This window comes from Dermochelys coriacea, chromosome 11 (assembly GCF_009764565.3).
Source record: "Dermochelys coriacea isolate rDerCor1 chromosome 11, rDerCor1.pri.v4, whole genome shotgun sequence".
NCBI lineage: Eukaryota > Metazoa > Chordata > Testudines > Dermochelyidae > Dermochelys > Dermochelys coriacea.
The window spans coordinates 72,550,621-72,567,216 of NC_050078.2; the positions used below are offsets into that span (position 1 = coordinate 72,550,621).

General features: G+C 45.4%; 1 protein-coding gene across 11 annotated transcripts in view; it reads right to left on the reverse strand.

Moving 5' to 3' along the window:
• The window catches only part of AGAP1 (ArfGAP with GTPase domain, ankyrin repeat and PH domain 1), a 694,641-nt gene that overhangs the window by 447,901 nt on the left and 230,144 nt on the right, over positions 1-16,596 (reverse strand). For all 11 annotated transcript variants that reach the window (XM_043505743.1, XM_043505746.1, XM_043505744.1 and 8 more), the window contains one exon: positions 222-309. In XM_043505743.1, the coding sequence (XP_043361678.1) occupies positions 222-309 (88 nt within the window). The remainder of the gene's footprint in view (positions 1-221; positions 310-16,596) is intronic.

The window sequence follows — 16,596 nt, forward strand, 5'->3', positions numbered from 1 at the left end:
CAAAAAAAAAAAGGTATGCAATTGTACTCGTTGCCTCTCCACTATGACAAATGTTCAAAGGAAGCATACTTTATTTTTTACCAACATGCAGAACGACCAATGATGATTTTTTTTACTGTACTATTTCTGTATGATATATAAAAACATCAATTAACAGTGCCTTGCATGAAAGCAAAAGAACTAAAATCAGCATGCTTTTAATCATCCGCATATCCACTTACCTTCAGGAGATTCCTCCTGGACATATGTGCCAGTCAGATACCGGTGCACAAGTGCAGATTTGCCACTAGCTAAATTCCCCACAATTCCCTGGAATGAAAAGATGACACACGTTGAGCCATAATCAAACCTTCCGATATTTAAAAAATATAACAAATAGTATGATTTGTATAATTTTCTTTAAACAAAAAATCCCTCAATCCCCAAAAGAAGATTTCATATTTTAACCTCTATGTTTATGAGAAATACCATTTATAAGAAAAACTAGCAATGTATCTCAGAACACACAACCCAAAAAAAAATTCATTGTGAGAGCACTAAGGCTGCTGCACACTGCAAACAGAGCACAAAAGGAATGCCATGAGAAGTGAAGCTATTTACAATCCCTTCCCTCTACTCCTCCTCCGGCACACACATCACCACTACTGTACACTATATACAATAGTGCACTGCAATCTTAGCTCTGCCCCCGACCCCGCAGAGGATGCCAGACTTCCAGAACACATCAATGATCTCAAGTAGCAATTCTGATGTAACTGATGCTGCAGAGTCAGCAGAAGGAAGGAATACTATTGTTATGGGTCACACAAAGTTAATTTTTTTTGTTGGTTTGTTAAAAACCTGCAAGTAAGTGGCAGTTACAATTGCTCCGTTCGCTTCAAATTCTTGCTCTAAACCACCCCTTTGGTAGCCCATTTACTTCATTATCTGATATGCTGTCCCTACACTAGAAAGAAGCACCCTCTTGTGCGTTTGTCAGTCATATCCCTGTATTCAAATTCCTCCTTAAAATACAATTCTGAAAGCATTTACTTGATAATACACCTTTTTGAAAAGGTGAAATTCTACTATACATGATTTCAAGACCACACTTTTTCCTGGTTGTCCATTGTGAGTCTCAACTGTTTTATTATCCATCTAGTTCAGTATTTAAGCTCTTGGGTCAGTGACTGTGTGCCACTGTGCACTTTTGATCTCTGAACACAATAAAGGTGTTTAATGAACACAAAATTAATAGATTTCAAAGTAGCAGCCGTGTTAGTCTGTATCCGCAAAAAGAAAAGGAGTACTTGTGGCACCTTAGAAACTAAAATTTATTTGAGCATAAGCTTTCATGAGCTACAGCTCACTTCATCGGATGCATTCAGTGGAAAATACAGTGCAGACTGAATGCATCCGATGAAGTGAGCTGTAGCTCACGAAAGCTTATGCTCAAATAAATTTGTTAGTCTCTAAGGTGCCACAAGTACTCCTTTTCTTTTTACAAAATTAATACACATTCTATCCATTTCATGGGATCCTTCTTATTGGCATGCTGAACTAAGGTGAACTAAGGTGGTTTGTTCAAAACGATATGTAGGATAGCAAACAATCCCAAAGTGACAGATTTTGGGCAGTGGGCTTAGAATTATAGACTATCAAGGTTGGAAGGGACCTCAGGAGGTCATCTAGTCCAAGTCCCTGCTCAAAACAGGACCAATCCCCAATTTTTGCCCCAGATCCCTAAATGACCCCCTCAAGGATTGAACTCACAACCCTTGGTTTAGCAGGCCAATGCTGAAACCACTGAGCTATTCCTCCCCCCAATTAGGGAAAGCCTTATGATCTTGGATCTGTTCTCCCTCACTGCAAGCACACTCCAGTAAAGAACAGGTGAAGGTAGCTTCTTGAAAGTTGCTCACTCTCCTTCCATACTCCAAAGGTAGCCAGTAATGCAGCTGTGGAAGTATCTTAAGCAAAGAGCTCATAATCCAAGCTCATGGAGATATCCCTTGCCCAACAGGCCATATAAACCTTCAGGTGCAGGGAGAGATGTGGACTACAAGTACGGGAACATAGAATCATAGAATATTAGGATTGGAAGAGACCTCAGGAGGTCATCTAGTCCAATCCCCTACTCAAAGCAGGACCAACACCAACTAAATCATCCCAGCCAGGACTTTGTCAAGCCGGACCTTAAAAACTCCTAAGGATGGAGATTCCACCACCTCCCTAGGTAACCCATTCCAGTGCTTCACCACCCTCCTAGTGAAATAGCATTTCCTAATATCCAACCTAGATCTCCCCCACTGCAATTTGAGACCATTACTTTGTGTTCTGTCATCTGTCACCACTGAGAACAGCCTAGCTCCATCCTTTTTGGAACCCCCCTTCAGGTATTTGAAGGCTGCTATCAAATCCCCCCTCACGCTTCTCTTCTGGAGACTAAATAAGACCAGTTCCCTCAGCCTCTCCTTGTAAGTCATGTGCCCCAGCCCCCAATCATTTTCATTGCCCTGAATCATAGAATATCAGGGTTGGAAGGGACCTCAGGAGGTCATCTAGTCCAACCACCTGCTCAAAGCAGGACCAATCCTCAATTTTTGCCCCAGATCCCTAAATGGCCCCCTCAAGGATTGAACTCACAACCCTGAGTTTAGCAGGCCAGTGCTCAAACTACTGAGCTATCCCTCCCCCAAAAAGGAAGGAGTGCCAGAGACTCTCCTGAATAAAAGCAGAGAGGAATTTAAAATAGATAATAAGGAGGGCAAGAAAGAAAGAAAAAAGCAGAGAGAAAGGGGGAAATGGAGGGATCAGAGCTACTGCATTGGGCCATAGTGCATGAGGGAACACAAGTCTATGAATCAGCTGTTGGGGAGGAGACAGCTTGATCACAAGCAGTTTGGGAGTCATCTGCAGCAAAAGAAACTAACAAGATTATGTCAAGCGAAATGCCACTGTATTTTCGACCGTAGGTGCTACCAGCCTAAGCAACAGACCAAAATAAATAAATCCCAAGTAAAGCTGGAGCTAAGTGGTAGTAGGAAGGCCATCTGTTCAGCAAGGCTCTGTGAGAGCCAACTCTGAAGAGTGTTTAAACGGAGCACACCAGAAGATTTTAATCTAATTTCATCTAAGAGGAATTACTGAGTATGCTGGTACATGCTGAAACATATACATCTAAAAATAAGTGTGAGGTAAGACTCTGGACAAGTTCAATCATTTGGACAGCTTGGATTTGCCTCATTCTCAAACACCAGCTAAACAAAAGGATGCTCTCTGGTAACCTATGACATGGCCTCAACTGAAGACAAAAATGTCTATAGGTTACTATGTCACTACTAGACGTAAAAGCTGAAACCCTGCTAAGAAGGATGGGGTATGCCAATTCATTTGGCAGACCTCCAAAAGCATACAAGACAGCTACATAATTGTGTGGCTGCAAACATTTTGGGCCAAACTTTCAAAACTTGTCTCTGAAAGAGACATCCCAGGACTTGCATCCCAGGACCAACCTGCATGAAAACAGACATTTGTGTGTACAAATTGTCTTGACATCTCCAATTGCATAACTGGCACAGGGTGAACTTGCAGTCTGACTGAAAACGTGTTGCTCAACATTCTACTACTACTACTACTGCTATACAGCAGCCTAGAGTAGTGGCTCTCAACCTTTCCAGACTACTGTACCCCTTTCAGGAGTCGGATTTACCTTGCGTACCCCCAAGTTATACCTCGCTTAAAAACTACTGGCTTACAAAATCAGACATAAAAATACAAAAAAAGTGTCACAGCACACTATAACTGAAAAATTGCTTATGATCTCATAGGGCTGTCAAGTGATTAAAAATTAATTGCGATTAATCATGCTATTAAACAATAGAATATTGTTTATTTAAATATTTTGGATGTTTTCTACATTTTCAAATATATTGATTTCAATTACAACACAATACAAAGTGTACAGTGCTCACTTTATATTTATTTTATTACAAATATTTGCACTGTAAAAACAAAATAGTATTTTTCAATTCATCTAATGAAAGTACTGCAGTGCAATCTCTTTATAATGAAAGCTGAACTTATCAATGTAAAATTATGTACAAAAAAACCTGCATTCAAAAATAAAACAAAAAACTTTAGAGCCTACAAATCCATCTATGTTCAGCCAATTGCTCAGACAAACAAGTTTGGTTACAATTTGCAGGAGATAACGCTGCTCACTTCTTGTTTACAGTGTCACCTGAAAGTGAGAACAGGTGTTTGCATGCACTATTGTAGCCGGCATCGCAGGATATGGACATGCTAGATGTGCTAAAGATTCATATGCCCCTTCATGCTTCAAACCACCATTCCAGAGGACATGCTACATGGATTCTGCTCAATAACAATCCAAAGTAGTGCAGAGCAACATATGTTCATTTTCATAGAATCATAGAATCATAGAATATCAGGGTTGGAAGGGACCCCAGAAGGTCATCTAGTCCAACCCCCTGCTCAAAGCAGGACCAAGTCCCAGTTAAATCATCCTAGCCAGGGCTTTGTCAAGCCTGACCTTAAAAACCTCTAAGGAAGGAGATTCTACCACCTCCCTAGGTAACGCATTCCAGTGTTTCACCACCCTCTTAGTGAAAAAGTTTTTCCTAATATCCAATCTAAACCTCCCCCATTGCAACTTGAGACCATTACTCCTCGTTCTGTCATCTGCTACCATTGAGAACAGTCTAGAGCCATCCTCTTTGAAACCCCCTTTCAGGTAGTTGAAAGCAGCTATCAAATCCCCCCTCATTCTTCTCTTCTGCAGACTAAACAATCCCAGCTCCCTCAGCCTCTCCTCATAAGTCATGTGCTCTAGACCCCTAATCATTTTCGTTGCCCTTCGTTGTACTCTTTCCAATTTATCCACATCCTTCCTGTAGTGTGGGGCCCAAAACTGGACACAGTACTCCAGATGAGGCCTCACCAGTGTCGAATAGAGGGGAACGATCACGTCCCTCGATCTGCTCGCTATGCCCCTACTTATACATCCCAAAATGCCATTGGCCTTCTTGGCAACAAGGGCACACTGCTGACTCATATCCAGCTTCTCGTCCACTGTCACCCCTAGGTCCTTTTCCGCAGAACTGCTGCCGAGCCATTCGGTCCCTAGTCTGTAGCGGTGCATTGGATTCTTCCATCCTAAGTGCAGGACCCTGCATTTATCCTTATTGAACCTCATTAGATTTCTTTTGGCCCAATCCTCCAATTTGTCTAGGTCCTTCTGTATCCTATCCCTCCCCTCCAGCGTATCTACCACTCCTCCCAGTTTAGTATCATCCGCAAATTTGCTGAGAGTGCAATCCACACCATCCTCCAGATCATTTATGAAGATATTGAACAAAACGGGCCCCAGGACCGACCCCTGGGGCACTCCACTTGACACCGGCTGCCAACTAGACATGGAGCCATTGATCACTACCCGTTGAGCCCGACAATCTAGCCAGCTTTCTACCCACCTTATAGTGCATTCATCCAGCCCATACTTCCTTAACTTGCTGACAAGAATGCTGTGGGAGACCGTGTCAAAAGCTTTGCTAAAGTCAAGAAACAATACATCCACTGCTTTCCCTTCATCCACAGAACCAGTAATCTCATCATAAAAGGCGATTAGATTAGTCAGGCATGACCTTCCCTTGGTGAATCCATGCTGACTGTTCCTGATCACTTTCCTCTCCTCTAAGTGCTTCAGGATTGATTCTTTGAGGACCTGCTCCATGATTTTTCCAGGGACTGAGGTGAGGCTGACCGGCCTGTAGTTCCCAGGATCCTCCTTCTTCCCTTTTTTAAAGATGGGCACTACATTAGCCTTTTTCCAGTCATCCGGGACTTCCCCCGTTCGCCACGAGTTTTCAAAGATAATGGCCAAGGGCTCTGCAATCACAGCCGCCAATTCCTTCAGCACTCTCGGATGCAATTCGTCCGGCCCCATGGACTTGTGCACGTCCAGCTTTTCTAAATAGTCCCTAACCACCTCTATCTCTACAGAGGGCTGGCCATCTCTTCCCCATTTTGTGTTGCCCAGCACAGCAGTCTGGGAGCTGACCTTGTTAGTGAAAACAGAGGCAAAAAAAGCATTGAGTACATTAGCTTTTTCCACATCCTCTGTCACTAGCTTGCCTCCCTCATTCAGTAAGGGGCCCACACTTTCCTTGGCTTTCTTCTTGTTGCCAACATACCTGAAGAAACCCTTCTTGTTACTCTTGACATCTCTTGCTAGCTGCAGCTCCAGGTGCGATTTGGCCCTCCTGATATCTTTCCTACATGCCCGAGCAATATTTTTATACTCTTCCCTGGTCATATGTCCAAGCTTCCACTTCTTGTAAGCTTCTTTTTTATGTTTAAGATCCGCTAGGATTTCACCATTAAGCCAAGCTGGTCGCCTGCCATATTTACTATTCTTTCGACTCATCGGGATGGTTTGTCCCTGTAACCTCAACAGGGATTCCTTGAAATACAGCCAGCTCTCCTGGACTCCCTTCCCTTTCATGTTAGTCCCCCAGGGGATCCTGGCCATCTGTTCCCTGAGGGAGTCAAAGTCTGCTTTCCTGAAGTCCAGGGTCCGTATCCTGCTGCTTACCTTTCTTCCCTGCGTCAGGATCCTGAACTCAACCAACTCATGGTCACTGCCTCCCAGATTCCCATCCACTTTTGCTTCCCCCACTAATTCTACCCGGTTTGTGAGCAGCAGGTCAAGAAAAGCGCTCCCCCTAGTTGGCTCCCCTAGCACTTGCACCAGGAAATTGTCCCCTACGCTTTCCAAAAACTTCCTGGATTGTCTATGCACCGCTGTATTGCTCTCCCAGCAGATATCAGGAAAATTAAAGTCACCCATGAGAATCAGGGCATGCGATCTAGTAGCTTCCGTGAGTTGCCGGAAGAAAGCCTCATCCACCTCATCCCCCTGGTCCGGTGGTCTATAGCAGACTCCCACCATGACATCACTCTTGTTGCACACACTTCTAAACTTAATCCAGAGACACTCAGGTTTTTCCACAGTTTCGTACCGGAGCTCTGAGCAGTCATACTGCTCCCTTACATACAGTGCTACTCCCCCACCTTTTCTGCCCTGCCTGTCCTTCCTGAACAGTTTATAACCATCCATGACTGTACTCCAGTCATGTGAGTTATCCCACCAAGTCTCTGTTATTCCAATCACGTCATAATTCCTTGACATCACCAGGACCTCCAGTTCTCCCTGCTTGTTTCCAAGGCTTTGTGCATTTGTATATAAGCACTTGAGATAACCTGTTGATCGCCCCTCATTCCCAGTATGAGGCAGGAGCCCTCCCCTCACAGACCTTCCTGCCTGTGCTTCCTCCCGGTATCCCGCTTTCCCACTTACCTCAGGGCTTTGGTCTCCTTCCCCCGGTGAACCTAGTTTAAAGCCCTCCTCACTAGGTTAGCCAGCCTGCTGGCAAAGATGTTCTTCCCTCTCTTCGTAAGATGGAGCCCGTCTCTGCCCAGCACTCCTCCTTCATGGAACACCATCCCATGGTCAAAGAATCCAAAGCCTTCTCTCCGACACCACCTGCGTAGCCATTCGTTGACCTCCACGATTCGACGGTCCCTACCCAGGCCTTTTCCTTCCACGGGGAGGATGGACGAGAACACCACTTGCGCCTCCAACTCCTTTATCCTTCTTCCCAGAGCCACATAGTCTGCAGTGATCCGCTCAAGGTCATTCTTGGCAGTATCATTGGTGCCCACGTGGAGAAGCAGGAAGGGGTAGCGATCCGAGGGCTTGATGAGTCTCGGCAGTCTCTCCGTCACATCACGAATCTTAGCCCCTGGCAAGCAGCAGACTTCTCGGTTTTCCCGGTCAGGGCGGCAGATAGATGACTCAGTCCCCCGGAGGAGAGAGTCCCCGACCACCACCACCCGCCTTCTCCTCTTGGGAGTGGTGGTCGTGGAACCTCCAACCTCAGGACATCGCATCTCATGCCTCCCAACCAGCGGAGTCTCCTTCTGCTTTCTCCCCCCAGACATATCATCTGGTCCACTCTCCGCATTGGTACCTGTGGAGAGAACATGAAAGCGGTTAGTTACCTGTGTCTGTGTTACTGGAACCCGGACATTCCGCTTACCTCTTCTGGAGGTCACATGTTGCCAAGCTTCTTCACTGGCCTCTTGGCTCCTCTGTGCAACCTGCTCTACATCTTTAGAGCTTTGTGCCCCTAGAAGGCTATCCTGAGTTTGGTCCAGAAAATCCTCAGTCTCTCGTATACAACACAGGGTCGTTACCTGTTTTCATCATCTGAGTCAGACGCCGCCAGAAGGTTGATTTTCTTTTTTGGTGGTTCGGGTTCTGTAGTTTCCGCATTGGAGCGTTGCTCTTTTAAGACTTCTGAAAGCATGCTCCTCACCTCATCCCTCTCAGATTTTAGAAGGCACATCAGATTCTTAATCCTTGGGTTGAGTGCTATAGCTATTGTGACAGGGTCAGGTCAGATGGCTACAGGAGAATGATAGAAGGCAGATATATTAGCCCCAGGTTAAGTAGGTCCCTTTTCCCGGGTAACGTAACAGGGAAGGTTCCAGAACAATCGGGAACCTTCTGGAAACAATTAAGGCAGACAGGCTGATTAGAACACCTGCAGCCAATCAAGACGCTGCCAGAATCAATTTAGATAGGCAGGCTAATCAGGGCACCTGGGGTTAAAAAGAAGCTCACTTCAGTTTGTGGTGTGCGTGTAAGGAGCTGGGAGCAAGAAGCTGAGAGTGAGAAGGCATACAACTGGAAGACTGAGAAGTACAAGCATTATCAGACATCAGGAGGAAGGTCCTGTGGTGAGAATAAAGAAGGTGTTGGGAGGAGGCCATGGGGAAGTAGCCCAGGAAGTTGTAGCTGTTACGCAGCTGTTACAGGAGCCACTGTAGACAGCTGCAATCCACAGGGCCCTGGGCTGGAACCCAGAGTAGAGGGTGGGCCCGGGTTCCCCCCATTCCTCCATTCCCCCAACTCCCTACTTGATACCGAAGGAGTTGACCTGGACTGTGGGTACCACCAGAGGGGAAGGTCTCTGGCCTGTTCCCCGATCCACTAGGTGGATCAGCAGAGACTGCGGGGATTATTTTTCTTCCTTTTCCCCATGCTGGCCAGTGATGAGGCTAACTGAGTGAACGACAGATTTGAGTCACGGAAGTGGCCAAACTGAGGGCTGCCGTGAACCTCTGAGGCGAGCAAATCTGCCAATAAGGGCGGGACCCACCAAGACAGAGGAGGAACTTTGTCACACTATCTTTAGAAATCTCACATTGGTACCTTCTTTGCATTTTGTCAAATCTGCAGTGAAAGCGTTCTTAAAACAAACAACATGCGCTGGGTCATCATTCGATACTGCTATAACATGAAATACATGGCAGAATGCAAGTAAAACAGAGCAGCAGACATACAATTCTTCCCCAAGGAGTTTAGTCACAAATATAATGTTTTTTTTTTTAATGAGCATCAGCATGGAAGCGTGTCCTCTAGAATGGTGGACAAAGCATGAAGAGACATACAAATGTTTAGCATACCTGGCACGTAAATACATGGCAATGACACTTACAAAAGTGCCATGTGAAAGCCCGTTCTCACTTTCAAGCGAGATTATAAATAAGAAGGGGGCAGCATTAACTCCCGTAAATGTACACAAACTTGTTTGCCTGAGCAATTGGCAGAACAAGAAGTAGGACTGAGTGGACTTGTAGGGTCTATAGTTTTACATTGTTTTGTTTTTGAGTGCAATCATGTAACAAAAAAAAAATCTACATTTTTAAGTTGCACTTTCACGATAAGGAGATTGCACTACAGTACTTGTGTGAATTGAACTTTTATCATTTTTATAGTGCAAATATTTGTAATGAAAAATAAAGTGAGCACTGTACACTTCGTATTCTGTGTTGTAATTGATTCAATATATTTTGAAGTGTAGAAAAACGTCCAAAAATACTTAATACATTTCAATTGGTATTTTATTGTTTAACAGTGCACTTAAAAACTGCAATTACTCACAATTTTTTTTTTTAGTGACTTTCTGACAGGGAAGCAAATGGAATCTGCAAGAGCAATCACGCACCAGTCCCTAGCTGTGCAGATTCATTGTTTCAGGCACCCAGAGAAGCCAGCAAAGAGGTAAATCACCGCAGAGCTGGGGACACCCTAGCCACTGGCTCCTACCCTGAGCCAGCATCAGCTGCTAATCCCGGCTAGGCTGGAGGCAGGAAAGGACAGGACTTCCTCTTCCCCTGCAAGGAGAGGCTGGGGCTGTGTCTGACCCACCTCCAGAAACATCCTCCCCTGCTTCCTGCTCCCATCGCTCCTCAGCTGCGTGCAGAGGGGTCACTTTACAGGGAGCTGCTCCCGCAACTGCCCAACCCCCGTGCATCTGGATTTCCCATACCCAGACACCCACACCAAGCCTCACCCCATACACCCAGAACTCCCCTAGCCTTCCATACCCAAACCCACCCCACTGAACCTCAACCCCTGCATCTGGAGCCTCCCTGCACCCTGATCATGTCCCACTGAGCTCCTTGCACTCAAATCCCCACCCTGATGAGCCCCAAGCCCCCTGCACTCCCAAGCCCACACATTAATACTGATGGGAGTTGCAGGCACTGAGCACCTTGCATGAAGTACTCAGCAACTAAAGTATCAAACCCCAAAGCATATGATATTTACTACAGTAAACATCTTCTCCCGTCTGCATCCTAACTGCTCCCTTTAACTGAGGCTGTTAATATGCTAGTTTGTGACAGGAGCAAATGTTATATGCTTTTCATATTTCCATAAATCCCTAAACAAAAGAGCCACAAGCAGAAGCGCACAATCCAAAATTAATCTAAGTGTCAGTGAACATAATGATAGTGCTGTGGCACAAGAGAGGCAGGTTTAGCAGTTAACATGGCCCTTCACTTCCTCAGGCATATTACATACTTGATCATTAGTCTGGGAACATGACCTGTTATAGGGTGATGACTCACTACACAAGTTCCTTCATGATGGGAGATTTATGGGTAAGAATGAATGTAAACATGAGGTGGAACTAGTTGGCCATCCTTCCTGCTGAAGCACAAGTGCCACAGGCACAGCTCGTTTGAATAACGTTTCAGTAGTATAATCACATTTCTGTTTTTATTAAATGGTAAAACTGAGTTTTACTTTTAGCAGGGGTTGCACAAAAATGAAACCAGCAGAAGGTCATCATAAGACTTGTGCTGCCTGACAACCTGAATTTCATTCTCTGCAGCAGCTACACATCAAAAGTTTGTCTCCTCTACTTGCAAGTCCCTGTCCCCAGTATTAGGGAAACAGAAGGATAGGAATCATGGTGAAATGGGCTCTCATACTCAGCCAAGATGTGATCAATTGGCAATGCAAGCGTTCCAAAAAGTGTGGTATGTAAAGCGGACAGACAGCAAGGAGACAAGGAAGGTAAAGAGGACATGTATCATGTGTGTCACTAACCATGGTTTAAGCAAATGATTTGTCTGTCAAATCAATACAGTTGTACAACAGAACACTGCTAGTACTAACAGTACACATCTAACTTCCCTTTATTTCAAAATTCAATAGGCTATGTAAATGTAAGTGAAAGTCAATCTGTTGTGGTCACACTAGCACCTCATTCAATATCATTGTGTCCTAGGTATCACCATGTGTTTCATCCTCCTGTAGCATGTACACTTCTGAAATAAAAACAAACAACTTAACTGACATGTCATTAACACACTGTCAGCTGTGATGCTGCTCTGATGGATAGGTGGATTTGGCACATGCAAATCTACCATTGCGGTCTCTTGCTTGCTGGGATAATCTCCACTTTAACCAAGGCTGGGGGCAGGGGAGACTCCCACTCAGTACAAGAAAGTTTACTTAGTGAGTGAGGTATTCTCAAGTTAAACTAATATAATTTTGTACATTTCATTTTGTGCTCTCCTGATGGGAAAAGTTGAGCAAAAAAAAGAGTAAATCTTAGCATAATCTTTTTACCACTGTTCCTGCTGGAAACCTGTGGTATGCATCATCAGCTGGGGTTGGTCTTTTCTTTTCTCACCTCATCTCAGCATCATCATCTATGGCCATATCTATACTACAGAATTGTATACAGTCAACTTAAGTTACATGGGAATTCAGCCAGCACAATTATTACATAGTTTGTGTGTGTCGACACTGTGCGTCCTTACTAGGAGCGCTTGTATAGACGCAGAGAACAGTGTACCATGGGTAGCTATCCCACCATGCTACTTGCCACCATCTAGTATAGGGTGTTTTGGGAAGGTTTTGCAATGCCTCATGAGGCAGAAACAAGTCTCCCAGGGATCCCGCGGAGCACGGGTTCAACTTCCCATGATGCAGTGTTTTCTATCCCAAAATGTTTCATGCCTCCTTTCAGAATCACCCACACACACCTGCGTGTCCCACCTCCCTGTCCACCATCTGTGACAGAAGCATGGATCCTGCATAGCTCTGCACTATTGTGATAAACGTGAGCACAGGAAAATATGTGCAGAGCCGCAAGAGGAGCTGCAGGGAATATGATTATTCCTTGAAAGCTAGACTGCTGTGGGACATAGAAAGAAACAATTCAAAGGTTGTTGGTGGCATTCATGGAGCAGCTTCAGACAGTGGAGCGCCAGTTCTGGGTCCAAGAAACAAGGATGGTCATGCAGGTTTGGGATGACAAGCACTGGCTGCAGAACTTTTAGATGCTCAAGGCCACATTTCTGGATCTACGTGCAGAGCTCCCTCCAGCACAGCAACACCAAAATGACATCTGCACTGACAGTGGAAAAGCGAGTGGCGATTGCATTGTGGAAACTTGCAATGCCAGATTGATTACTGACTGATTGGTAGCAATTTGGAGTTAGGAAATCCAAAACAGGGTCTGGCAAGTGTGCAAGGCCTTTAATTTCCTCCTGCTAGGAAGAACTGTGAATCTGGCCAATGTGCAGGACATAGTGGGTGATTTTGCAGCAATGGGCTTCCAAACTGCGGTGGGGTGATAGATGGCACGCATATCCCCATTTTGGCACCAGACCACCTTGCCTTCGAGTACACCAACAGAAAGTGCTACTTTCCTATGGTAATACAAGAGCTGGTGGATCACTGGGGACGCTTCACCAACCTCAGTGTGGGCTGGCCAGGGAAGGTGCACAACACATGCAGGATTCTTCAGAGAGCTGAAAGCAGGGACTTGCTTTCACAACCAGCAGCTTACCACTAGTGATCCTGGGAGACCCAGCCTACCCCTTGCTCCCATGGCTCATGAAGCTGTACACCAGCACCCTGACAATTGAATGTGCCTTTGGGCGTTTGAAGGATTGTTGGCGCGGTCTACTCATGAGATTGGACCTAAGGGGAAAAAATATGCCAATGGTTATAGCTGCCTGCTGTGTCCTGCATAGTATCGGTGAAGCAAAGGGAAGTGGAGATGGAGCAGCTGTCTGCTGATTTTGAGCACCCAGATACCAGGGCTATAAGAAGAGCTCAACATGGAGCTATACAGCTTAGGGAGGCTTTGAAAGAACATTTTAATAGTGAGCCAAAGTAGAGAGTGTTGCTGTAGTTTGCTCTACCTGTCCTTGCTCTTTTGCAGCCCCGTATGAATCATTTAGTGAGTGTTGTGTGTGATATAATATAACATTGCCAATGCACCTATTAATATAGTCTGTGAATGATGTCAGCACCACCTAGCATATGTTATGAACTAATAAACATGAATTAGGTTTCCAAAAACATGTTTATTCCACAATGATGCAAACAGAAAAAACATTTTAAACTTCACTAAACTTCATAAATTAAGGAAAAAACTTATGATGAGGAAAGAACAGTCATTTCCATTTCAAATTCACATAAACCAACTATATCTTTCCCAGGTCAGCATATGCGCAGCTGTGAATGTCTTTAATGTTCCCAGGGTGGAATGGTAAGGACAGTGCAGAAACTTGATGCCACACAGAATGTTGAGGGGCATGGGAGCACAGAGAGTTCCCAATATGCAGTCCTCTGTGGGCTGCAGAGAGAGGCAAGCACAGGATTGTTGAATCTGCAGATCCACCAGAGTCTGCAGCACGTCTGTTTGCTGCCTGAGAAGTGCAAGCATCTCCAGCTGCACATCCCTCTCCTTTTCCTGCACCTTTCTCCTCTCTGCTGTATCCCTCTCCATGCTGTCTGCAATGGTGATCCTCCAAGTGCTTTTATCGGAGGCAGCGGCAGCTTGCAGGATCTCTTGGAACATGTCATCCCAAGTCCTTTTCCTTCTTCTCTTTATCTGGCTCATCCGTTCCATTGGTGTGGATGGAGAAACCCTCATGGCCATATTTGCAGCTGCTGAAGATGCAATACACAGAAGTACCATTGTCAGTTATTTATGAGATAAGCCAAAACTTAGGAGGCTGAACTCACTTCCTTTGATCCACACAAGTTGTAAGCACTACATTCTCACTTCTCATTGGGATTTATACAGCATTAGCCATGGTGAGCACAGCCCTGGGGTGGGAGGCAAATTGGGGAAATGAGAGGGGACAGCTCACAGGCATGAGTGTGTATAGGGCAATTGAACTGAATATTGGCACTGCTTTCCACAGGCGGTGGTGATTTTAGCTGACCTCTCACCCCTGAGGGTAATGGAGGGAAACAAGGCTGAGACCCTGGCTGAGCTGACTGAGACCCTATGCTGCAAGGCTGAGACCCTGGCTGAGACCCTATGCTGCAATGGTTCTCGCTCAAGTAATCGCTGAGGGGCATGAGAAAGTGTCCTACCATGGAAGGAGAAATAAGAAACCTACAGCAGAGGATTGCAGACAAACTCCAGGAAAGTTTCATCGAGATATCTATGGATTCATGGGACATCCTGGTGTACATAAATAGTGTGTTCCCTGGGGCCCCCCTCTGCCTAACAGTCGAGGGGGGGTGAGAAGCAGACAATTCTTCCTCTACTAGTTGTTTCACTATCTCTTCTAGAATAAGAGTAAATCAACAGATATGTACTGCTATTTTGTGGGTTCCATCCCTGTAATTTCAAAGCAAACAGCATACTTACCAGAGGTGCCTTCCCCTGCATCAGAATCGCCTGTGCTGGACTGTAGGGACTGACTGGACTGCGCTGGAGTCAAAAACATGTCCTGGCTCGCTGAGCAGCTGCCCCCCCCATGCTGCTACTCCTCCAACACCTCCTCTTCACTGTTCACAGCAGAGGCCTCTGACTCTGGCTCCTCCGAAGTATCCATAGGGCGCTTGGGGGTGGGGGTGGAGTCTCATCTAAGGATGGTATGCAGCTCTTTGGTGCAGAGCCACAAACTTGCTGCTTTTACAGAGCAATTGTTAGCTTCCCTTGTCTTCTGGTACACCTGTTGCAGCTCCTTGGCTTTCACGCAGCTCTGCTTTTCATCCCTCTTGTAGCCCTTCTCCTCCATGCCCAGAGCGATCTGCTCGTAGATGTCGATGTTTCTACGGCTGGATCAGAGATGTACCTGCAAAGCCTCTTCTCCCCACAGACCCAGGAAATCCAACATCTCCTGTCTTCTCCAGGCAGGGGAGCATCTGCAGCATGTAGCCAGTGTGGTCAGCTAGGCAGTTGCTAGGTGTGCTCTCCAAGCCAGGCAATGGAAATGGAATTTCAAAAATTCATAGGGCTTTAAAGAAGAGAGGTAGTTCTCTGGCCAGCTGGCTGCTGGGCTTTGTGGGATACCTCCTGGAGGCCATTAACCATTGATGTAAGTAACACAATGTCTACACTGACACTGCATCAACATAACTACATCGACCGTGACTATCCCACTGGGGGAGGTGATTTTATTACATTGGCCTAACAGGGCAGTTACGTCGATGGGAGCGAAATGTAAGTGTATACGCATACATAGCTACGTTGATGTAAGCTGCCTTGCATCAAATTAACTGTGTAATGTAGACCAGGAATAAATCCTTGCACAAACTTACAGAATCATATCAGTTTTGTCTTGCAGATTCTATTTTAAAAGGCAGCAGGAGAGAGACAGACTCTGATCTGGTTGCACAAGAAAAATATGAGGTAGCAAGGGAACATCTTCATATCCCCAAAACAGTGAAGGCAAAAGAGAAATTCAGACAATCCACCTCATATGCGCACACAGCCCCCAAGCTAACAAAAAATGGAATGGGGAGAAGATAGAAAAAAGATAAGGAGACAAGCAGTGGAATCCTGCACAAACAGCATGAGATCCTCTTTTAGGCTTTGTTTTCATTGAGGGAAAACTAACACACATCAGCTATCCTGCTGCAAAAACCTAGTCCAGAAGAGGCACTGGAGTTTTTATTGTGAAGTAAATAGATGAGGTCAACCACAAATGAGGGTAGGGCATTGACCATGACTTTTTACCTGGCAGATAAAACTACAATGTGCCCTATCTTCACTAGCTATATTTCTGTAAAATCCCGATGTGTATTAGTTATCCCACAGTAACAGGAAAATGAAGACAAGCCTTTTTCAGGGCAATGAAGCAAACAATGACTAAACAAACAAGGGCCCCTTACTTACCTTCACTCCTTCAGCAATGCCTGAAAGCAGCAAGCATATGCAGCATGCCCAGCTTTTTGAACTGGTTAGTCCCCAAGGT